The following is a 25,717-nucleotide window of genomic DNA, read 5'->3' on the forward strand; positions in this document are numbered from 1 at the left end:
TTGCATTTAGACGTTTCTAACATGGACGTCTTTGGTTTCGAAAATCGTCGAAAATCAGAAACGACCATGTCTAGGGATGTCCAAACCTAGGGACGGCAAAATTTAAGGATTTGGATGTCCCTGACGGTATTTTCAAAACAAAAGATAGACATCCATCTTGTTTCGAAAACAAGGGTTTCCCCACCCCTGGATTTCGCTGATTTGCAAGGACGTCCAAATCGCAACTTGGACGTCCCTTTCAAAAATGCCCCTCTTTGTCACCCTCTTATCACCATTCATATCTCCCTGTCCCTCATCCACCTTGCTCTCCCTGTCTCTCACCTAACCCACCCCACCCTCATCCTGTGAGACTGTCACTGAAATGCTTTGATGTTTCACTTACATATACTGTTATTTATCAGCATTTGCTTATTTCTGATCTGATAGAGAAGGGCTACCTTCGAAAGCTAATCAAAGTTAGTCCAATAAAAAAGATAAATTCTATGTATTCCCTCAAAAGTATCTTACATTTAGAAGGGAGATTAAAATATGTTTATTTAAGACATATATTTTACGGGAAGTATAGTTAGTGTACGTTTGAGGCATTTTATAAAGGGTTTGTGTAATTTCCAGGGATTGTCCTGACCGCTTGACCTTTTTAACCCGCTTAGAACTATGAGATGTTAGCGGGATATAAATCAGAAATGTAATGTAATTTCATTTCCTTGTGTTATTCAACCCAGAATTGTCCTTTTGCAGTCAACATTTATAGAAATGACAATTAAAATGCTTTTCACCTTCTATGTACTGTAATTCCCACAGGAATGCACATATGTGCACAGAAACTGTACTTCTGAACATTGGCTGGTATTTCTGCCAGTAATAGTGCATGTGCTTGTAGACTTACCGAGAATTATGCATGTTTTCAATTCATGACAGGGAAATGGAGGGTCGGGGGAAGGGGACTGCCTTTACACTAATGATATTACAGAGTACAATAGTAATCCTTTCCTTTCTTGTAGGTATCATTAGGTTTCATGTTGCTGTTTGGGCAGCATCATTATGGTAGCTGTTACCTTGTCAGTCATTTCACAGTGGGAAAGTGGAAGGAAGGCCAGAACTGCCAGAAACTGACAGTCTTTATAAACAGTGCAGTTAAAAACAAAAGCTTTCCCACCACTCTATCACCAGTCAGCTGCCTGCTCATCTCAGCCACTGTAGCCATTCCTGATCAACCACACAGGGCCTAAGTCACAGAGCAGGAAAAGCTTTACATAAGAAACCAAGATATATTATCGGATGTCTCTGTGCCATCAGTGTACATGACAATAATAGAAAGCTCTGGAGAGAGCAATTTGATGAGAAAGATGACTCAATCTCAGATGCTTTGGAGGAACAATAAGTGAGGGAGGAAGAGCAATGGAAAACCAGGAAGATTTTTAGATGATATGGAGCTTTCTTTTTTTAAAGAGCAAGATTTGTCAGTCCTGCATCAGAGAGAGATTAGTTCAGTCTGACAGGTGCATTATGATGTTTGACATTTTCAGGCCTGTTACTAGGTAGCAGGATACATTCAATGGTGCTAAAAACAGGATAGTGAGTCTATCCCTGGTATCTGCAAGAATCAGCATAAACTTGCACAGGGTCAGCTCTAGTACAGGTGGTGACCTAAATATGAATATTGACGGCTTGTACTATTACTGTGGTGCCCCTTGTCATATGGTACCTCGCAGAACCACCCTAAAATTGGCTTTGTTCTTATACAGCAATGCCTGAAGCAAAAAAGGGCAATTCTATAACCTAGACACTCACATATACACATGAATAAATACTAAATGCTCGTATGGCACTTAAACACTATTCTATAAATACCTGCACAACTTATACAGTACATATTTGCAAGGGAGTGTACTGTACACAGGAGTGTGCAGGAGTGGCCTAGTGGTTAAGGTGGTGGACTTTGGTCCTGGGGAACTGAGGAACTGTGTTCCATTCCCACTTCAGGCACAGGCAGCTCCTTGTGACTCTGGGCAAGTCACTTAACCCTCCATTGCCCCAGGTACAAATAAGTACCTGTATATAATATGTAAGCCGCATTGAACCTGCTATGAGTGGGAAAGCACGGGGTACAAATGTAATAAAAAAATAAAAATAAAAAAAATAAAAAAATAAAAACATGGATGGGACACAGGTGGAGCTAAAACCAAAACGATAGAGATCAATAGGTGCAAAAATCAGTCACAAACACATATTTAAAACTCAACGTGGGGAGGGATACAATCGCTCAAAAACGATAATAACAAAAATAAGTGGAGAAAAAGACCTCAGTCAAAAAGGAGCTCTACCTCATGCAGTGTATACTGTCTTAGGTGGGTTCACATTAATCATAGGCCAAGAAAAAAACTCCAGCAGTTCAAAATATCAAGAGTAAAAAAAAATCCCAGCTCCTCACAATGGGTAACACATTTATGAACATTCAAACAGATATGTAATAGCCTTATCAACTATCATTTTTAATTGTGTTTTCTAGCCAGTTCAAATTGTGTTCATTCTGTAGATGTGCCACTTAAATGCACTTATCTAAGTAGAAGTGTTGAATATGGGCAAGAATTTTGTCATAATTCACACATTCCCACACAACTGGAGCTCCCATGTGAGTTACACAGTGTAATACACATGTCCCTGTCTATTTGGACACAAACAACAGCAGCTCTATGGCTGCCATTGGTGTGAACGTCAACATTTTAGTAACATAGTAACATAGTAGGTGACGACAGAAAAAAAACCCTGTACGGTCCATCCAGTCTGCCCAACAAGATAAACTCATATGTGCTACTTTATATGTATAACTGACCTTGATTTGTATCTGCCATTTTCAGGGCACAGATCGTAGAAGTCTGCCAAGCACTAGCCCCGCCTCCCAACCACTAGCCCCGCCTCCTAACCACTGGTACTGCTACCCAATCTCTGCTAAGCTTCAGAGGATCCATTTCTTCTGAACAGGATTCCTTTATGTTTATCCCACGCATTTTTGAATTCCGTTACCATTTTCATCTCCATCACCTCCTGCGGGAGGGCATTCCAAGTATCCACCACTCACTCCGTGAAAAAATACTTCCTGACATTTTTCTTGAGTCTGCCCCCCTTCAACCTCATTTCATGTCCTCTAGTTCTACTTCCTTCCCGTCTCCGGAAAAGGTTCGTTTGCGGATTAATACCTTTCAAATATTTGAACATTTGTATCATATCACCCCTGTTTCTCCTTTCCTCCAGGGTATGCATGTTCAGGTCAGCAAGTCACTCCTCATACGTCTTATAATGCAAATCCCATACCATTTTTGTAGCTTTTCTTTGCACCGCTTCAATTCTTTTTACATCCTTAGCACGCCCAAAACACACGTCTACACTACCACAGGCCATTTTTCAGCGCACCTTTGTAAAAAGGCCCCTAACTTACTTTCAGGTAGTCTAGGTATTCTCCTATCCGACCTCAGAGGGCTTACAATTTAGTTGGTTATACCTGAGGCAATGGAGGGTTAAGTGACTTGCTCAAGGTCACAAGGAGTGACAGTAGGATTAGAATCCTGGTTTTCTACCCACTGCTTTAACCATTAGGCTACTCTACATTCACTTTAGTGCATGCTAACACCATAGTGCACTGTAGTAAATCAAGCCATATAAATGACAAGTTCTTATGGGCAGGGACTGATAGCTGAAAATTATTGCAAACCACCTTGAGCTAAAACTGAAAATTCAATCTAGGAATACCAAATTATTCTAGCGACTACATCTCTGCACTGTACAATAGATAAAGCTGAATGCCTAAGAGTTAAGTCTGATATAAGACCATAGAACTATAAGATGCTTTTTAAATGATTTTGTAGGAGTAATTATTACTGAAATGTCAGTAGGGCACAGGAAAGAAGAGCTAGAATCCATAGCAGCTGATTAATTTGGTCTCCACTGGGAATTTCATGCCATGACTATCATCAGGGTTAATAACTCAGAAGCTGCAGCACCGATAGAGCATTTGGTCATCAGTCAATAATCAAATTAGTAAGAGCAATTTTTCTGTGTTCACGGTGTCAGAAGAGCAAGAGTGATGGTAATGAAATAACAGGGCATGGAAGCAGGGATTTAGCTATATTTTCAAGTGAAAACCACTGTGGGCACGACTCACTGAGGCGTTTCTCCCATTCAGTGGCTATGGAAAAAAGGTTTAGAGAACCAGGCCCAGATATCTGAATTTGGAAGCCATCTTGTGCTTTCGGAAGCAATAATCTACTTTCAAGAGAGAGAATATTTTAGGAGTAGGTTAAATCCATTTTATAATTTCTGGAAACTCTACACAATTTTAAGAAAAACAAATGACTTAAATCAAAGCTACATAAGAACTTTATGTAGCTTTGATTTAAGTTATTTGTTTTTCTTAAGAACTTAGGAAAGGCAATGCTGATTCAGCCTTAGGTTCATCCTGCCTACAATAGTGGCCAGTCTGGGTCACAAGTGCCTGGCAGATTCTAAAAAATAAATATATTTCTCATAGCTCATTTCCAGGGATGAGCAATGGCTCCCCTAAATCTACCTGGCTATTAGGGTTTATGGACTTTTCCTCCAGGAACTTGCTGAATTGCACTATTTTAGTCACCTTGACCACATCCTATGACAGATCCCACAGTTTAATTATGCATGAATTGTCCTCTTAGTTTTGTGTTGTTTGAATGGAGATGAATGGTGTATATTTCAACAGATAATTTAGATCAAATCACACAGGTCTCCTGAAATAATAATCTCAAGTAACAAACCAATGTACATAGCCAATGCAAAAACTTGTTGACTGATCCTTTATAAATTCTCTTAGACTTTAACAAAACAAAATGTATATGAAATGCCCTCAGACACACATAAATTCATCCATATAGGGCTAGATTCTTATATGGTGCCTGAAAAATCTATGCGGAATACATTTCCACCTAAGTATATTCTATAAGTGGCACCTAGATTTAGACATAGTATATAGAATATGCCTGGTTGATATCCCAGTGCCTAGAAATATGCGCATCCATTTACACCAAGGGAAACATGGCGTAAATATAGGCACTTAGCTTTAGGTGCAGAGGGGCATATTCTATAACAGTGCACATAAATTGTGGAATGCCCATTTCACCACCCACAACCATGCCCCTCTTTGGCTCCCTGCATTAGAATGTAGCGAGTTATGGGGCTCTTTTACTAAGCCACAGCAAAAAGAGGCCCGCGGTAGTGTGGGCATGTATATTAGGTGTGTGCCAGGCCAGTTTTTACCGCATCTGGAAAAAGGGTGCTTTTTTAATGGGACGAGAAAAGGGCATGAGGGAAAACTGAATCCAGTGTGTGCCTAAAACCGGCCTGAGCCCTTAATGCCACTCATTGATCTAGCAGTAAGGGCTCATGCGCTACATGCAGTGACAGGTCAGTGCACGTAAACTGCTGTCACAATTGTGCCCATGTTTCATGCTCTCATTCACTTTGCCACCTGGTGGTCAGACCTGGTGGCTGCGATGGACTGTCTGCTTGCTGTTTCCCATGTTCCAGAAATCATTCCGATCCGGATCTTCCAGCCTTCCAGACTGTCTTGGGATTTTTGGAATTAAGCAGCACCCTTACCTGGTGACCTCCCTGGTATTTTGCCTTTATTAACCACCTGGAACCTTTCAAGTTTGCCTTTGCAACAGAGGTCCTCAGAAGAGTTTTCATCTGTGAGAGCTTGTTGCAGTGCTAACCTTGCTACTTTAAGTTTCAGCTAGACCCGGCTTGTTTCCTGGTTTATTCTACTGTTTGCTGCCTACCCAAGACTCTGCTTGATTCCTGGTTTACTACTGATTGCCGCCAGCCTATAGACTCTGTTTGGTTCCTGTTTTCCCTTTTGCTTTGCTGCCTGCCAGTAAGACTCTGCTTGATCCTTGGACTATTTTCCTGCTTACTGCTTATTGCTTCGGTTGCAGTCCAGCTGCTCCAGTCCGGCCTGTGCCCGTCTGTCTGGGGTCCGCCTTGCTGCCTGTTTGGGTGGTTCTTCTGCCGCTGCCGGTTATTGGTAGTGGCCCAAGGGCTCACCTTTCCTGACCAGTGTGACAACTGCTGATTACCACCAGAAACACCACGCGTGGGGGGGGGGGGGGGGGAATAAATAAATAAATCATCCAGGTGGTTACAGGTGGATGGCAAATCTGAAATTACCACCTGGGGGCATGGTAGCCTGGCAGTAGTTTCATTTTGGCACACACTGCACATGCGTAGAGCCCAATGTGCCTTTGTAAAAGGGCCCCTATACACGTAAATTCTAATTATTGCCAATTAGTGCTCATTATTTCTTGTTACATGCTGTTAAAAACACTGATTGGCTTGTTAAGCCAATTAAGTTACGTGTGTTATTATAGAATACGCTTGGATTTTGGCACGGAACATTAGGCCCGATATATAGAATCCAAAATTGGGCACCTTCAAGGTGAATAAGAATTTTTATCTTTCAATGGGTCATTTCAAAAAACACCAACTCCAAATAAATTGTAAATTGTTTAATTGTTGAAATACTTAAGTGTCCAAAGTAAATACATCCTCAATAAAATCTATAAAGTATACTAAAAAAAAGAGACTAGAAAGCTGTCAATTATCTTTTGGTGCTCTTCATGTCTATTCACTTAACGAAGTTCCACAGAAAAGACTTCTACAGTTCCAAGCTTTCCTCCATGCCCTTTATTTATTCACCATACAGGCTCGATCATGGGTTTCGCCAACCACGACTGTTTCAAGGACTCAGGTGGCATCTCTCAACTCGAGCCATGATTCATATGTGCTTCAACGTTATAAGGCTGGCGACCTCAAGGCACTCATGGTTCCTGGTGTATATTTCAGACATATCCACAATCCATTAAAGAGAGACTGAAGCATGAGTTGGTTACAGCTTTCAGTGACATTTTGCAGTATTGAAGAAGAATACATTTTGTTCTGGTGTTTTTGAGTTTTGGAGAAGATAACAGCTCATCAACTATCATATCAATAACAAAGAAAGTGCTGTTACTGATGACATTAATGTGCCAGGATGGAAAACGGGGTGCTCAGTCTTTGTTTAGACACATTGAGCACGTTTGATTTCTGAGCACAGAATTTATTAAGAATATTTTAATGTAATGAAAATTATAAATGTATAAATAGTAAAAAGCTCTTTGGATTAAAGAAGAATTTTTTGTGCACGAGCTTCCTACAGAGACCTTTATTTGACGATTCTTCTGGGAATGCATATGACAATACCATATCCTAAACCACTGAAGCAGGCCAGTAAGGCCGAAACATGAGTCGTGTCGGGTCTCTTTTAGTGTTTCTGAAGATTTTTGGAATAAAGTTTTCTTGGACACCATCCGCAAGAGGTTCCTTTTTTTCCTCTACTGTTTTATATGTGGTGTGCTCTATCCGTGGAGGTGCTTTCCTCCATTTTGTGATTGTTGATCCCTAGATCATATGAATGTGTGTTTAAAAGGTTAAGCAACCATTTTAACTGTTCCACTTCACTCAACATTTTATTTATTTACTTTTATTTATTGGGATTTTTTTAACCGCCTTTATGAAGAGATTCACCCAAGGTGGTGTACAGTGGTAAAGTTTAACATAAAAATTAGAATTTTAGAAACTTCTATTATATCCTTTCTTAGTTGTCTTTTCTCCAGGCTAAAAATCCAAAATCTATTTAGCCTCTCTTCATATGGGAGATGTTCTAGCCCCTTTGCCCTTTTATGAACCTTTTTTAATTTTACTAAAACCTTTTTTGAGATGCTTGCAACAATTATCTATACAGAAGCATAATATTTTCAGCTTTGTTTTCCATCCCTTTTTGGATCATCTCTAACATATTATTTGCTTGTTTAGCCACTGTGGCTCACTGGGCTGAAAATTTCAAATGTATTGTCCACAACAACTCCAAAATGGTTTTTCTAGGGTGGTGACTCCTAATTCAAAACCTAGCATTTTGTACTTATAGTTGGGATTCTTTTTCCTAAGTGCATCACTTTGCATTTGTCCACAAAATATTTCATCTGCCATTTAACCCTCCTCACCTGCAATATTCAAAATCATATCACCAGCTAGGATCAGAACCTGGCCAGATAAATGCCCCATAACTAGCTATCCACGAATTTTCAGCGGGACATGGCTGGCCATGATCCACTGAAAATTCTTGGCTAGCGGCTAGCTGGTTGTATTGTGTGATATAACCAGCTATCCACCAATTTTCAGAGTGAGTTAGGCAGCCATATTTGGTTGGGTGAATACCAGGCCTATCCTTGGTCGATGCAAACTTAGCCAGCCAGTGCTTATCGGCTTGGCGGGTTAAGCATGAACCAGACAAAAATAAACCGAATACTCAACGCCGGTCACCAGAAACAGCATCTGCCAATTTAGGGACTTTGAATATTTTTGTGCTATCCACAAATTAGATCACCTCACTCATTACTCCTATCTTCAGATCATTTTGTGAACATGTTAAACAGTACAGGTCGATCAACCAAAGTTTTTTCCCCTGATGCAGCTAAGGCGAAATGAGGATTCCTTGTCGGGTCTTTTTAGGGTGCCATGTGGTTTTTGGATTACTTTACAAGATAAGAGGCATTTTTATATTTTTTTGCATGACTGAATTTTTTTTTTTAATTCCTGTTTGTGTCCACAATAGTTTTCACTTTTCCCTGATATTGTTATTGATATGGTGTTTTTTTTTTTTAGACCAATGATGACTTGTTTGTAGTTCAAGCATTTTGTTAATGACCAGTTTTTGGTGAGCTAGGTCTTTTTTCTCCACCTTATGTGTAATTTGTAGGTACTAGTTTGTGGTCCCATATCGGGGGAGGTGAAACTGTGTGGTAGCTTTACAGAAACTAATTGTGCTTAAACTAGCAAGGGATACCAGGCTCTGTGACAGCTTCAAGAAGTGGGCATTTATGTTATTAAAGTCCTTTTTAAATTAACTTCTTAATAGGCACCCATACAGAGTTGAGTAGCTTTGTGATTTTTTTTTTTTTGATTGTGAGCCCTCCAGGGACAGAAAAATATCTACTGTATCTGAATGTGTAAGAAACCTGGAAGCCTGAATGTTATTGAAGCAGGCTTTATTTTGTTGCCAGACCCTGCATGGTACATCCTTGGATGCACAATGTGGGGGGGGGGGGGGGGGGGTCAGTCTGCCATATAAGGGAACAATGGCCTTATATGGTAGACTGCTCCACCTGTTCCTGCCAGTGGGTCTGTGGGATCAGGGGAGGCTTGGGGAGTGGTTGAGGTGCTGCTAGACACCATGAATTTCTTTTTTTTCTAAATCAGGGATAGGAGGTTGGGTTGGGTCGGGTCAGGACAGGTCTGGTTGGGAGGAGGGAGGGGGACCACTAGACTACCAGAGATATGTAACATTGGGATGGGGTCAGGATTTATTTTTTTATAAATGGGGGACAGGGGGTCAAGTCAGGAGAAAGGAAAGAGAGAGGAGCCACTAGACTACCAGGGATGTATAATGTTGGGGGGGGGGGGGGGGGCAGACAGAGGGGGAGGGAGATTGAGGCCAGGTGCAGACCCGCTGGTTAATTGTTTTGTTTTAATGTCACCCTTCCTGTCAGTGCCTAAGCCAATCATTGCTCAGACACTGACAGGAAGGGTGACATTTTGCATTAAGCTGTGGATTACTGTTGTATTTTAATGCGGCAATAGTTTGCATGCTTATTGCATATGGCATGCAACTGGGATTTGTTTTTTCTCTTTTAGTTATTTTTGTGGTAGACCTGGCCTGCTGAGCTTGCTCTACTATGTTTTTCAGTGTGGACTCCAATGCAGCAAACTGCTGCAGGTTACTGTGTTGGTGTGCACTGTTTTTTTCCTGTTAGCTCACAATTTTTGATGCCACTGAAATTTGCTTGTCATTTTTTTTTTTAGCAAGTGCATTAGAACACTGTGCATTGAAGTGTATTATCCACCATGCCTAATACTGTCTTTCCTTCCTAGCAGGAAAGGGTTCTGAAGCATGATGACTGCTGTGTTCCTCAGAGAGCTCCTATGTTCTACCAGAGGACTGGATAAGGGTTACACTTATTATGGTGAATTATTTATGTGAAGATTGGAGACGAAAGAAGAACCCAGGAAAGTGGAGGAGCCACAGTTAGTTCTATTTGTCATCTGGTCAGCAGAAGTTTCAGTTACTGCATGTTAACTTTCTTAGAAGCCAATTTCTATTTGAATTTGTGATTTGGTATCCAGCAGCCCAGTAAAAAGTTGTAAAGAGCTGTGAAAACACAGTATCAGTAAAAAGGGACATTTAAAGCAATTTTATGCCACTGCTGTCCCTAGCAAAGTGTCAAGAAAATGTACAAAATATGAAAAACTGAATGAAACATTACACACACAATAAAATGCTTGGAAACAGGTTTCTCTGGGGGTAAAACTTCTTTAATAAAGAGTAACCAGTCCAGCCCATTGCAGTGATAACAAAATGTCAAAATCCCCCCTCTGATAAACCCAACCCACCACTTTCATGCCTTTTGGCCCTAAGCTTTCTGGATTGGCCAAGAGGCTGGCTAGGCCTGTATTTAATTAAACTCTCATTGAGTAACATTCCTCTTGCAGAGTTGCTGAACTCCACAGCAGAGCTGCAGACAGTTCGAAAAGTGGCTCCCAACATCCCTTAACTTTCTGCAACAAGAAAAGCAATTGCAAAGTCTGAGACTGCAGCTCTTTTTACTGGAGGAAAAGTCAAACTCCGAACTCAGAGACCATGGCAGAGTTGAAAGTAAGTGAGCTTGCTTTATTGCATGCCCTGATTTGATTTTCTCACAGGAAATAGCTGATTTTTTTCAGTGGACTTTTGGATTCTGCTTTTCTGTTATTTTCACTCATAGCTCAGCTCCGTCTTCTCCCTCTGCTCTGCCTGGGTTCTGTAGTTGCAAGTTTCCAGTTCAGGAGAGAGATTTTACACCAGTCCAGGATTTGTGACAACCGAATTCTGATGCATTATAGGACCTGCAGTATTAATTTCAATTAGTATAATTAAGGATTACAAATATCACACTGCTTTGGGATGTAAGTGAAATCAAGACTGGTAAAAAAAAAAACTCTATCTTGAGTAATTTGGCAGCTGTGTATTTCTGAAGACAAAACAGACGAAGGATTATGTTTTGTGATATATTTTTTTCTTTTTTGGGGAGAGAGGAAGGTTGTGGGCATTTATTTTAGTTTTTAGCTTATTTTATTACTTCATATCATTTACTGAAATTAAGCTTCAACCCACCAAAAGCCACAGTAAACCAGTGCCCTGCTCCTACTGATTTGGGGGGCGTTTATGAAGCAGCCAATCGGGTTTGTCCAGACACATCTGCCCAGCACCTCTGCACTGTTATGACTTGTTCTTTAACCACATGACTTAAAGCTATACAATATGGAAAAGAAGGACAGAAAATCCTCATGGTGTCTTATTCTAGGCTTTTAAGTGCTTTCTGCTGCTTATTGATTTTTCTTGTGACTTGCACAACCTTGTCGTTTACAGATTTAAAAAAATCTATTAAGGTTGAGGAGCTGAAAAACTATAGAGAGGAAATGTGAGCAAAGAAGGGTCCAGAAATGCGTGTCATAATTTCTGCTGATTAGGTGTCCTCACTCACTGTGCCCTGGCCAGAACCAACAAAGAGCAGGCCTTTCTGAGAATCAATAGTTAATTCTATACCAAAATGTTACCTCAGTGTCCTAACTGTCTGTGGGAATCAGTTAACCTGTGGCTCTCCTTCTAAGAGAGGAAACAGTTAAAACCTGACTACTTCCAGCTATTTAAGTTTTCAGTTAAGGAATTTTCAGTATTCAAAGCTGATCATTGTTCTTTATCATTCAAGGGAGCTTCTCTGCCCTGCTGCAGATAAAATAAGTCTTGTGGCAGATAATGATAGTAACATAGTAGATGACGGCAGATAAAGACCTGTACGGTCCATCCAGTCTGCCCAACAAGATAAACTCATATGTGCTACTTTCTTGATTTATCCTTGCCATTTTCGGGGCATAAACCGTAGAAGTCTGCCCAGTACTTGCCCCACCTCCCAACCACCATTGCTGCTACCCAATCTACACTAAGCATCTGAGGATCCATTCCTTCTGAACAGGATTCCTTTATGTTTATTCCACGCATTTTTTAATTCCATTACCGTTTTCATCTCCACCACCTCCCGCGGGAGGGCATTCCAAGTTAGTTGCTGTTGAGACTTGGAAGGAGGAGGAAGTGCTGCCAGAGGCTCTGCAGGCTTCCAGGGGGAAGGGAGTGAGGCCTAGCTCCTTCCCCAGAAATGAGGAAGGTCCCTGGGGAGCAGTCCTCAGGAAAGCCCCAGGCCAGGGGGTCTCCTGGGGCCAGGGACCAGAAGGCCAGGAGAAGTAGTTCCCTCTCTGGCAGGACTCCAGAGAGGAGGGAAAGGAGCCCTGTGGATCGAAGAGTGCAGGCTTCCATGGGAGGAACCCAGACCGGTACCCCCCTCACAGTGGCACGCCATCTAGCAGGTGAGGGGGGGAGAGAGCTGGGGGAGGCCCCAGAGAACAGCAGATCGGAGGAGAGAGAGGAGAGAGCAGAGGTAATGGAGATCTGCCGGGAGGCCCTACCGGTGTCAGAGGAGGAGGACAGTGACTCCTCAGAGGAGGAAGATTTCACAGACTATAGTCAGGATCCAGAGGACCCGACCAGTGGCCTGATTCAAATGGTGAGGAAAATAAAAAGCACAGAAAAAGAGGTGGTAGAGTTGGGGAAACGGGTTAAAATGGCAAAAGCCCTGTGCAAACTAGCCCCAGTGGAGCACCGCAAGACTTATACAAAGGAGGTAACCCGTTTACTCAAGCTTCTTCAAAAGAAAGAACATTTGCTGGGGGCATTGAAAAAGGGCCCTAGGAACCCTCTGAGAGAAGTTTACATCAACAGAGAAAGAATGGCCTTGGGGGGAAAAGCCCTGACAACCTTCAAAAAGTCACAACAGCAAACAGAGAAGGAGAGTAGGAGTTCAGACCTTGGACCCCAGAACACCCAGGGGCCAAAGGAGCTTCCTGGGCCCAGTACCCAAAAGACATTACAGTATATGCAGTACCTTGCTAGTCAGTCTCTGGCAGCTTCTGAAGCAAGCAGGACTGGAGGTGGGGCTGGAGAGGCATGCTCGTTAAGGGAACCTGAGGTTGGAAAAACTGAACAGGAAAAAAGTTTTAAAACCCAGACTTTTCATCTTGTAGAAACAGGGGCTGGAAGTTCAGGAGAGAGACTCTTTTCTACACCAGTGGAAGCAGAACTGAAAAACTTACTTGAGCAAGAAGCAAGAGGTCAGCAGAGGCAGTTGCAGCCACAGGTTTTGTGCCCATTGCCTGCAGCAGGAGTTGAGAGCAGCAAACAAACACTGACTCCATTGCAGCTGGGGAGGCCCCGCCCACGCAGCACTGAGGGGCTGGAGGTCACGGCCAGGCAGGCTGCAGCACTGCCAAAGACTGAGAATGGTGAGGTTTTAGCAGAGGAAAACCTGGTGACAGAGAGTGCTGCAGCTGGACAAACAGCAGGTGAAAAGGAGGGGTTCTCGATAAAGAAAGCACTGGAGGATCAGGAGTGTTTGCAACAAACCAGCCTGGCAGCAGAGGCTCCAGCCAATCGGGCTGTGGGAGCAGGAAAGACTGCAGAACAGCTACAAAGGCTGGCAGGGGAAATAGCTGCAGCGCCAGAAGATTCCCCATGTGTGAGAGGGCAGGCACTTCTGGAGTGTGGGAAGCCTCATCCGCTTGGCGAAACAGCGGGGCTGGAGGATCCGAAGGAGCAGAACGTTGGAGGAAAAAGGGACCCGGTCCAGAGAGCAGGTTTTGGGCGGGAGGGAGGGGTGCTTGCCTTGCCATGCGCACCAGAAGTAAACTTAACTGGTGGTACTAGGGATTCTGATTCCGGCCAGGCAGCGGGGTGGTTGGCTCTGGGGGGAGGGGTTGATTCGACGGGAGGGGGGCAGGGGCACTGGGAGGGGACCAGTTATATAGGGGAACCTGCTCTCAAAGTTCCTATCGATAGGGAGACAGGCAGGGTTTCTGTTGCAGGAGGCATTGAACTGATGGACACTGTGACTACAGGGGATACGAGTGCTCGGGGGGTGAGGGGTGCAGGGGACCAAGGTTTGCTGGTTGAAGGGGTACAAGGCATGTTGGGGGGAGGGATAGGGAGGGAGGGGAGGGAGGCTGAGAAACGGGGAAGGCAAGAGAAGGAGGATATGGTGCATCAGGAGCGGGGGGGTCCCCGCGCTGCAGAAGGGGGGGGACGGTGGGGTGGGGGTCCGTCCTTTGCGGCGGTGGTGGGTGGAGGAGGTGGCCGCAGGGGAACTAGGGGGGTAGGGGGCAGCGGGGAAGGATGGGGAGGGGGGTGGGGGGGAGGCCAGGTTCCCAAAAGGAGGAATGTGGTACAATTGAGATGGGTGGGGGAGGGGGGGATGCCAAGCAGGGATGCGGTCCTGAGATTGGTCCTTGGTCTAGGATTCCTCCCAGAGGACCTCTATGCCTGTATTCATCCGGTGAATATACCAGAATACGATGTCAGCTTTCTAACCCAGCGAGGCATGGAGGTCTTCTGGGAGAGATACGAAGGGGTACGGGGGAGAGGGGACTGGAAGAACTACCGGGCCGTACCGATCAGCAGACCCGACCTGGTGCAAGTAACCCTTCTTGTTCGAAATGAGTCTCTATCAGGGGCGGACCTGGCCTTCTGGCTACAACGGTACGCAGAATTGCGTACCCCCTTGTCCAAACTCCCGGACCCCAGTAGGGTGTGGGCTGGAGGTTGGGGTGCGCAGGTTAGGCTGAGGCAGGCAGGGCATGTCACCCAGCACATTCCCTCCTCGGCGTTCATCGGCAGGGATCGGATTCTCTGCTTTTATAAGGGGCAGCCACGGCAGTGTCACAAGTGCGGGTCGTTTAGACATTTTAGTATGTCATGCCCGGTTGTGCAGTGTGGAAAGTGCGGGTCTAAGGAGCATCCCACGGAGTCCTGTATGTCTATTCGGTGCAACTTGTGTGGGGGTCTGGGGCATGCATTTCGAGCCTGCCCTTGGGCCTCCCATAATGGGGGTGAGGAGGAGATAGATAGGGATGGTTCAGGTCAGGGGGAGGGGGGAGGGGAAGCAGACCATGATCAGGTTCCCGGGGCGGGAGGGAAAGGGTCCAGGGAAGGACAGGGACAGGTAGAGGGGGGGGGCTTGGGGGAGGGTCGGAAGCGGCAGGAAGGGGAGGATGAGGGCTGGACGCGGGTGTCCAAGAAACAGCGGAGAGGAAGGGTGGGAAGGGGGGTGGGAATGGGGATAGAAGTAGGGAATAGATTCAGGGGTTTGGAAGAGGAGGGAGGGGTTGAGGAACTGGCTGGTGAGGAGGTAGAGGATGGGGGTAGCCGGCAGGACGGGTTGGGAGGTAGGGGAGAAGGAGTGAAGGGAACAGCGGGTAAGAGGAAAGAGAAACGGGAGGGGAGGGTTTTGAGGGACAAAGAGGGGGGAAGGGTAGGGGGGGAGGTGGGTGGATCGGGGGAGGTGACGGCTGATGCAGGGAGGGCGGGAGAGGAAAGGAAGGTAAGAAAGGATGTAGTAATGCAGGCCCGTGAGGGGAGGGAGGAAGGGTCGGAGGCGGGATTGATGGGAAGGGTGGAAGAAGAGGAGGTAGTAGGGGTGGAAGAGGGAGGAGAGGAGGGGGGCAGGTCGCTTGATGATCCCCAGGGAGGGAGGGAGGTGGGTGAAGACAAAAAGAAGATAGGGAGGAAGAAAGCAAGGGTGGGGGAAGGGATGTTTAAGCTAGGGGTCCGGGATTGGGCGGAGGAGGAAGAAGAGGGTGGAGGGGAAGGGACCACGGATGATGGTGTGGAGAGAAGGGAAGGCAGCCAGGAAGGCGGGGGGTGTGGTAGCGAGGACTGATGGCGGGACTGCTATTGGTGTTCGCCACACTTAATGTGGCTAGTGTCGCCTCCCAGAGGGCAAGAAGCTTGGCATTTGATGGCCTCTCTGCTGTGGAGGCGGACTGTTTCCTCCTCCAGGAGACCCGGTTGCAGACGCTAGAGGACATCCGGCGGGCAAAGAGGGCCTGGAGATGGGGACCCTCTATTTGGGGTCTGGCCGGGGAGAGGTATGGGGGGATAGGCGTCCTCTTTAAAACCAATAAAGTAGAGATTCAGAGGGTGGTGGAGCTGGGTATTGGTAGGTGTTTGGTGTTGGACGTAATATTGCGGGGGGTGGCCTTGCGGGTGATTAATGTGTATGGACCGCAAAGCAAACAGGGAAGGTCTGCACTGTTCAACAAAATTAAGCCTTACCTATACACTTCAAGGCAGTTGGTGTGGGGAGGAGACTTCAACACTATCTTACGGACAGAGGATAGTGGGGGGCGGGCACCACAAGTACGTTATGATGGGGTTCGACTAGCGGGGATTATGAAAGGAGCAGGGCTGGTGGATGTACATATTGCACTTGGTGGTGGGAATCAGGGTTTCACCTTTTCACGGGGCACCTGTAGGAGCAGAATTGACCGGTTTCTAGTTCGGGAAGGGGCATGTAGGCAGGCACCTAGGGTGGTGGAAGTAGATTTCTCTGACCACAGGATGGTGATGATAGAGTTGGGGGGAGGGGGGGCGTGCAAGCTAGGGAAAGGGTTGTGGAGATTGAATCTCAAATGGTTGAAGGAGGGGGTGTTGCACCAGGAGTACCTGGAATTCCTAGCAGACCAGGTGTCCGTTCAGGGTGTCTTCCCTTCCCTCAGGGACTGGTGGGAAGTACTGAAACACCGCACCAGAGGGTTTTTTCTCCGTCAGGCAAGGCGGGAGGGAAGGGAGGCCACCCGGTTGGGGATCGCCCTGAGAAAGCGACGGGATAATCTAATTTCCCGGGGGGGGAGGAGGGAGGATATTGAGGTACTGCAGCAGGAGGTTGAAAGAGTACAGTACAACCGCTACTCTTCCCTCGTCTACGAGCGGGACTTCGGGAAGCTGCTTGGTCCGGACCCGTATGACTGCTGCAAGGAACGAAGGGAGAGGAGGGTGGTGGTGGGGTTTAGGGATGAGGGGGGGGTGCTCCAAGAATCCAGGGAAGGTATTTTGCGGGTGGTGGGGACGCATTTTGGGCGGGTTTTCTCGGACCTACAGTTGGGGACAGAGGCCATGGAAGATATATTGAGGGGACCCCGGGGGTGGGTAACTGGGGGCCCCATCTTCAGGTCTTAACGCAGCCGTGGACGCTGGGTGAGGTGGAGGAGGCCATTGGGGCCTTGCGGCGCAGAACAGCGCCGGGGCCGGATGGACTTCCGGCGGAGTTTTACCAACGGTTCAGGGACCAGCTGGCGCCGCTCTTGCTGGAACTCTGGGAGGAGGCGCGAACAGGAGGATCCTTGCCAGAGTCTATGGGAGGATCAGCATTGGTCCTCCTTAGCAAAGGCAAGGATCCTCAAGACGTGGCGAACTGGCGACCAATAGCACTATTGAACAGCGACCGGAAGATCTTCGCCCACATGCTTCATGCTCGCATGAGGAAGGTCTCCGGTGAAGTGCTAGCAGTCCCGCAGAGGTGTGGGGTCCCAGGAAGGGGGGTGCTGGAGGCAGTAGCCTGGGTGAGGGAGGGCTTGGAACATAGCCGGGTGGGAGATGGTAGGTTGGTCGTGGCCTTGGACCAGGACAAGGCTTTCGACCGAGTGCAGTGGGAGTTCTTGTGGAAGGTCCTGGATCACTATGGCTTCCCGGGGGAGTGGATCGCACAACTGCAACTGTTGTATGCTGGGGCGCGATTTTTTCCCCTGGTGAATGGATGGAGGGGGGCGGAGGTGGGGGTCACGGCAGGGGTACGGCAGGGGTGCCCATTGAGCCCCCTGCTGTACGCTTTTGCCATAGATCCCCTGGTGCGGAGGCTGGGAGGGGGGGGGGAGGGAGGGCTCAGAGGGGTAGAGGTTGGCAAAGGGAACGTATTGAGAGTCATCGCTTATGCAGACGATGTCACCGTTTGGGTGGCAGACCAGAGGGAGGGGAGGATGCTGCGGGAGACCCTTGAAGAATATTCCAAGGCATCGGGGTCACGGGTAAACCTGGGTAAGTGTACTAGCTTGTGGGTGGGTCCAGAGGAACGGCGATTTAACCTAGGGGGCGGGTTTCCTGCAGGGATTGAAAGAATGCGGGTGTTGGGAGTGTATTTTGGGGGGGGGGATTACGGGCGGGAGAGTTGGGAGCAAAAGATATCGGAGGCAAGGGAAAAGGTGGATCGTTGGAAGGGGTGGCGGATGTCCATGGCAGACAGGGTCCGGTTGTTGAAGACCCAGATAGTCCCCATGTTTCTCTTCTTGAGTTACATCTGCCTTTTGCCGGAATGCTGTTTCACTTCATTGTACAGCGTGTTTTTTCAACTTTTGTGGGGCAACAGGATGAACCCGGTAAAACGCAATATTACTTACCGGTCACGGGAGGAAGGGGGGGTGGGGATGGTAAACCCTGTCCTGCTATTCTCCTCCCTGTTCATCCAGTTTAACCTTGGGCGGGGGGGAGGGCCGGAGGCCCCAGGGTGGGCACAAAGTGTTGTGCAGTGGTGGGAGGGATTTTGGGGCCCTTGGTGGGGAGGGGGGAAGGTGGGGAGGTTGCGGAAGGGTTTCCCGGAGGGGGTAGGCTACTACAAATCCTTAGTAAAGCTGGTCCGGTTGTGGGACATTACATGGGAGGAAATAAGGGCGGGGCAGAGGGAGAGCTGGGTGGAGCGGGTTCGCTCCCAGCATTTCTCATCTCCCCTGACTCTTAGGGATGCTCCAGGGCCCGTGCTGAGGCAGGGCCTGCGCTTTATTTCATCTAGACGACTCCCGAACAAGTACAGGGACATTGCCTGGCTGTCCCTTCACGGTAAATTATATGTTAGGGCAAATATGCACCGAAGCATGCAGGACCGAAACTGCCCGAGGGGGGAGTGTGCTGGTCAGCTGGAGACGATGGACCACTTCCTTATGGTGTGTCCATTCTCCAGAGCAGTTTGTGGAAGAGTGGCCGCCTTGTTGGCCATCCCCAGCTTCACGTCCTACACCTATGCAGACTGGGTGTACGGGAGGCAGCAGGGGACGGGGCGGCTGGAGCCAGGTACCGCCTTCCTCATATCAGTCATTATCAGGTACTGCCTGTGGGTGGCTCGATGCGGGGTGTCTATGCGCCAGGAGTGCAGGTCGGCTGAGCAGGTTTCCTGGGACATTGTCCGAGCCGTCCAGGAATTGGCACGCTGGGAAAAGGTGGAGGGGGGGGTACATAATTTTGGGGTTTGGTGGAAGCATGTCCGCTTGAAGTTGATTTGAATGTATGGTGTGGGGGGGATTTGGGGGGGACGGGTTTTATCGGGTTTGTATTTTTTGTATAAAAGTGTAGTGGGGCTGGTTTTACAACGGCATGATGTAATGTCTTGAATATTGGTTTTTTCCGTTTTATTTAATAAAGGAATTCTCCAAGTATCCACCACTCTGTGAAAAAATACTTCCTGTCATTTTTCTTGAGTCTGCCCCCCTTCAACCTCATTTCATGCCCTCTAGTTCTACCGCCTTTTCATCTCCAGAAAAGATTTGTTTGCGGATTAATACCTTTCAAATATTTGAACGTCTGTATCGTATCACCCCTGTTTCTCCTTTCTTCCAGGGTATCCATGCTCAGGTCAGCATGTCTCTCATATGTCTTGTAACGCAAATCCCATACCATTTTTGTAGCTTTTCTTTGCACCACGCACTAATCTTTATTAAAAGACCCCCATAGTATATTATCAACTTCTTTACAATACATATGGCTCCCCTTATCCCTTTGCTGATATATAAAGCCACTGTCATAACCAGGGGCATAGCATGGGGGAAGGCCTGGGTCCACCCACTTCAGGCTCAGGCTCCCTGTAAATTGTGGCACCAGATGCCTGGCTGGTGGGGATGCTCAAGCCTCACCAACCCCGAAGTTTTACTGCTCGAGCCCCCGCCTGTGCTGCCTGAGCACTGCAGGAGGAAGTCTGCGGGGTGCTCCAGCCTAAACTTTCACACATGCTCACTTCATGTATTTAACTGAGCATGCGCGGAAGTGCTGGTGTCAGATGCTGAAGCACCCCGCTGACATCCTGCTACTCAGGCAGCATGGGTGGGGGCTGTGGCTGGCAGGGCTTGAGCATCCCCACCATCAAAGGTATAATTCAGTAGTAGTGGGGTGGGACTGTGGGGGAGGGGGGTAGAACTGAGATAAAGTGCATGCTCCCCCAGTGGCGTAGCTACAGGGGGGCCACAGGGGCCTGGGCCCCCTCAGACTGGCTCTGAGACCCCAAGTTTGGCTTGCACATGCTCAGTTTCATTAAAACGAACGTGCACAGTGCTGAAAGCAGGACAGGGTGCCAGCAATGTAAGACCAGTGCAGGACAATCGGTTTAGCTGGCGGGTGTTGAGGACCCCCACCAGCCAAGGTATTTTCCGCCGCTGCCGGTGGTGATGGTGGGGGGGGGGGGAGTGGTGGTGGGGGAGAGGCAGAAGTGGCGGTGGTGGGGAGGCAGAAGTGGCAGGGAGGCCGAGGTGGGAGTGGGAGGGCGGCAGCAGGGAGGTGGGCAAAAATGTGCCTCCAACATTGGGCTCTGGCCCTCCTCCCATCAAGGTCTGGCTATGCCCCTGCCCCAATCTACCCCTCAACCCCCCAAAACTGAGTTCTGGCTGTGCTGCTAGTCATAACATCTCTAACAAAGTCCCGAGGCCGATTCAATTTAGTATCTTTGTGAGTGAAATTCCTGAAAGCATAGGTGGAAAGGTTTTCCTCTTTGCAAACAACACAAAGATTTGCAACAGAATGGACACCCTGGAGGGAACAGACAACATGAGAAGTAATCTACAACGGGCTCTAAAGTGTGGGAAGCTTTGCCCACAGTTTAGCACAGCTTTTGTACACATTTTTCTAAGCTACTGCCACTGTCCATTGCAAAAAGGTGTTTTGCATACGAGCCATAGGTGTGCAAACCCTCAGGCAGACACTGCAGCTCCTTGTGACTTTGGGCAAATCATTTACTCCCAAATTCTATACATGGTGCTTAGAATTGTGAACGCAAATTGTGCACATGCCCAATTTGTGCGCACAATTTAATTGAATAACAAGCCAATTAGTGCTGATAATTGGGTGCTAATAATTATTGGAGCTAATTTGCATTAATTATATTTACGCACGCATTTTTAGGTGACAGGATCCGAGTATAAATTTTACACACAGATCCAAAAAGGGGGCACAGCCATCGGAGGATCATGGGTGGATCAGGGGTGTTCCCACAATTTATACCGGCTGTTATAGAATAAGGGGGATCCGCGCCTAATTTAGGTGCGAGGATTTACACCAGGATTTAGTTGGTATGAATCCTTGTGTCTAAAGTTAGGAGCTGATCCTGGTGCTAAGTGTATTTTGTAAATGCTGATTAACTTTCAGCACCGTTTATAGAATAGCACTTAGGGGGAGATTCTATATATGGCACCTAAAAAATCGATACTGAAATCAATGCCGACTAAGTGTATTCTATAAGCGGCACCTAGATTTAGGTGTGGTATATAGAATACGCTTTTGTTGATATCAGCGCCTAAAACTACATGCATCCATTTACACCAATGAAAAAGTGGTGTAAATCCCAGTGTGTTGATTTATGTGCACTGGGCCATATTCTGTACACACTTAAATTTTGGAATGTCCACAAAACGCCCGTTTCCCCACCCATCACCACACCCCTTTTTGACTGCACACATTAGAAGTTCAGCACACTTCGTTATAGAATACGCTTAGGGGGTCTTTTACTAAGGCGCGCTCACGTTTTTAGCGAGCGCTAAACGTTAGGTTCTCCTGCTACTGAACATTGTCGCCAACCTATTAAGATAAGTGCTATGTTGTGCTACACTTTAGTTTCTAAGAATAATCACAATATGCTGCATAAGATATATGCCACAAACTTTAAAATAAGGGTGATCTAATGACGATTTGCACCGCAACCATTTTTTTCAATATGAAGAAAGAATAAGCTGTTCTAATGGTGTGAGTTGCATTAAGATCTGCTGATCCCCCCAAAAATATAAAAAATAAATTTAACAACATGGTAAATTTTGTACTCTATTTTCCTGCTGTAATATCAATGTTTGGGACACTTGTATCTTAATGCATTCCTATGGGCATCTCTAACATTTAACGCATGCTAAAAACATGAGCACCCCTTCGTAAAAGACCCCCTTAGTGAGTTGTGCGCATAAATTCTAATTAGTGCCAATTAGTGCTCATTATTGTTGTTATGTTGTTATCAGCGCTCATTAGCTTGTTAAGTTACACATTTTACACATGTGGTTACAGAATCTGCTTGGATTTCAGTGCGGATCTCTAGGCGTGCTATATAGAATCTAGAGTCAGTGCGTTTTTTTCTGTGCCAGTTTTTCGGCACTATTTATAGAATTTGATCCTTAACTCTCCCTTGCCCCAGATGCAAAATAAGTTCCTGCATACAATATATTAACTGCTCTGATTGTAACCACAGAAAGTCGGTATATCAAATCCCACCCGCTTTCCCTTTCCCTTTCGCACAGCTCATTTAAATCTCATAGGGGTCATTTTACTAAGCTGCAGTAAAATGTGGCCTTACTGACTTCCGGTGGAGCCATGAGACAGGGTGGATGCTGAATAATGCTGCTCCTCATCTCCCTTCCAAAAGCCTGCATAATATATGGATTTTCACCCCGGTTTGCGCAGTTACTTACCGTAAATATATTCCGGTGAGCTATTGATTGCAGGGCCACTTTATCTGCCTGTATGGCTTCAAAGGACAGGACAAGTACCGACCCTCGCAGAACAAGTTCCGGTCTGCCGAGCCCTTCTGTTAGCTCAGAGTGGACCGGCAATAATCTCCGAAGTGAAGGCGACTGTTGAAGCTGCTATTGATAAGAAGTTGCAGCAGTTTTTTTGATAAAATTGATAATGCCCACAAGTGCATAGATGGTATAGGTCTGGAACTGGATGAGGTACAGAGGAGGACTACAGCGGTGGAGGATTCCCTGCAGCAGGTGGATACCACACAAGAGTAGGGTTACCATATGTCCGGTTTTATCTAGACCTTTCCTCTTTTTGAGGACACAGCTGGGCATCCAGGTGGATTTTGCCAGCGTGCCCATTTGTCCGGATTTGCGGACAAATGGGCAGGTTGGGGGGCAGATGGGCAGGTGGGCCTCAGGGTTTCCTATCCTCCCCTCCCCTCCTTTACCTTAGTTTGGTGCCCTGGTGGTGTAGTGACCTCTTTGGGGCAAGAAAGAGCCCCTTCTCGTTTGCAGACTGTCTTTCTCCCGGCACCCGTTCAAAATGGTTGCCAAGAGTTCCAGTAGTAGTCTCACAAGACTTCTGATATTTTGTTCTTGTGATGACTTATACTGTGTCAGAACTGAAAGTTCTAATCTCTTCTTTCTGGTTGTTAATAAAAAGAGCTCATTGTGAACACTATCCACCCAACTGGGAATGTAAAAGTCTGTCCTTTAATGATGCTGCATATTCAGAAATCATACAAACATTATCGCATGTATACACTAGAACAGGCATCCATACACACATCGCCAAAGTCAACAACTTCTACAGAGTGCATCCTAAACTGTTGGGCTAGGTGACCTCTTGAGATCCCACACAACCCTGTTATAAGTCAGTGATAACTTTACATCTTTGCTGGCTGAGCTGAGAAATCAGAAGTAGATAAGTAGTTGTGTGCAGTGTATAAAAAATTATAGTGCATTTTTGTAATATACCACTGCATTCCACAAAACAAAAGGAGCATGTTCCCACATACCATCTTTCTCTTTTGATCTAAGCACAGGAAAAAAAAAAGATTTTAAATGCTCCAGGTTTCAACCCAATTATGGTTTAAAAAAAAACCTTTGTAGTTTAAAATAAAAACTCTGAATGTTGAGCACCTGATTCTCATAACATGATCTCTATTTTGGTGGCCCTTTACTAGGTGAAAATATCTCAGCGCCAATACAACGCATGCTAGGGTGTCCGCATAACCAGCCCCTCGAAATAACACACTGATTACAATTTGCATAATTATTCCGTTCTGACGGTTGCTCTGTGTATATCCGTATGCTGCACAAGCCGGCATATTTCTGTAACTGAGCTGAAATAAAAATGCTACCAACAAGGATGAGGCAGCAGACAGTTTGTTTTGGTGTCACCAATATTGCGGCTGCATGGAGAGATGATTTCAGCTTTTTGACATCATGCCATCTCCTGTCTTCATTAAACTTCCTTGGTATAAACACCGAGTGGCCCTTTTACTAAGGCGTGCTGAAAAATGGCCTGCAGAAGTGTAGACATGTGTTTTGGCCGCGTGCAGAATCGTTTTTCAGTACACCTATAAAAAATGCCTTTTTAAAATTTTTGCTGAAAATGGACGTGTGGCAAAATGAAAATTGCCGTGCGTCCATTTTGGGTCTGAGTCCTTACTGCCAGCCATTGACCTTGTGGTAAGGTCTCACATGGTAACCGGGCAGTAATGGTCTACGCATGTAAAATACCGATTACCGCCCAATTACTGCCCACGTGCCAGAAAATAAAAATATTTTCTGACGCACGTAGTGGGCGCGTGTTAAAAAAAATGAAATTACCGCACGGGCCATGAGGTAGCCAGGCGGTGACTTGGAATTGCTGCATGTTAGGCGTGCGTAGGTGCTTACGAGGCTTAGTAAAAGGGCCCCTGAGGATCCCTAAATGGCAAGAAGGTCGAATCCAAGTATCAATCATTTATGCTCAAAGCAAAAAAGGCATGTGTGTGTATGTGTGTTGGGGGGAGGGAGTAGGCTGCAAACAGTCACTTTGCTGGTCTTTATTTATTTATTTATTTATTACATTTGTATCCCACATTTTCCCACCTATTTGTAGGCTCAATGTGGCTCACATAGTACCGGAGAGGCATTACAGACTCCGGTGTAAACAAATACAAAGTGATGTTGTGGTAAGATAAAGTTCATGTGGCACAGACACATTAGGGAATCGTACAACGGAGGAGTTGTGTTATGTCCATTACCTACTTTAGTTTTGTTATGTTGCAGAGATCAGGCATTTATGTTGGATTGATAGGGTATGCCTTTTAAACAGGTTAGTTTTTAGTTTTTTTCCGGAAGTTTAGGTGGTCCTACGTAGTTTTCAAGGCTTTTGGTAATGCATTCCACAGTTGTGTACTTATATAGGAGAGACTGGTTGCGTAAGTTGATTTGTATTTGAGTCCTTTGCAGCTTGGGTAGTGCAGATTTAGGTACGTTCGTGTTGATTCGGATGTGTTTCTAGTTGGTAGGTCGATTAAGTCTGTCATGTATCCTGGGGCTTCACCGTAGATAATTTTGTGAACCAGAGTGCAGATTTTGAAAGCAATGCGTTCTTTGATTGGGAGCCAGTGTAGTTTTTCACGGAGGAGTTTTGCGCTTTCAAATCACGTTTTTCCGAAGATTATTATTATTATTATTAGCATTTGTATAGCGCTACCAGATGCACGCAGCGCTGAACACCTGATAAGCCTAGCTGCCGTGTTTTGAGCCGTCTGAAGTTTCTTTAATGTTTGTTTATCTGCAGTCATTTACTTTGTTACTATGTAACATCTGGAGTTGAGGGAAAGAAGTAAAGGGGGTCTTTTACTAAAGCTTAGCTGGAGTTATCTGCAGCAGGGCCCATAGGAATAAAATTGGCCCTGCTGCAGATAAT

General features: G+C 46.2%; 1 protein-coding gene across 1 annotated transcript in view; it reads left to right on the plus strand.

Moving 5' to 3' along the window:
- Window positions 1–10,585: 10,585 nt before the first annotated feature.
- Window positions 10,586–25,717, plus strand: part of HGD (homogentisate 1,2-dioxygenase) — a 121,815-nt gene continuing 106,683 nt past the window's right edge. The window contains exon 1 of the mRNA XM_030203991.1: window positions 10,586–10,774. Within this exon, the coding sequence (XP_030059851.1) occupies window positions 10,760–10,774 (15 nt within the window). The 5' untranslated portion in view covers window positions 10,586–10,759. The remainder of the gene's footprint in view (window positions 10,775–25,717) is intronic.

The sequence above is a fragment of the Microcaecilia unicolor genome, chromosome 5 (genome assembly GCF_901765095.1).
Source record: "Microcaecilia unicolor chromosome 5, aMicUni1.1, whole genome shotgun sequence".
NCBI classification, from domain to species: Eukaryota; Metazoa; Chordata; class Amphibia; order Gymnophiona; family Siphonopidae; genus Microcaecilia; species Microcaecilia unicolor.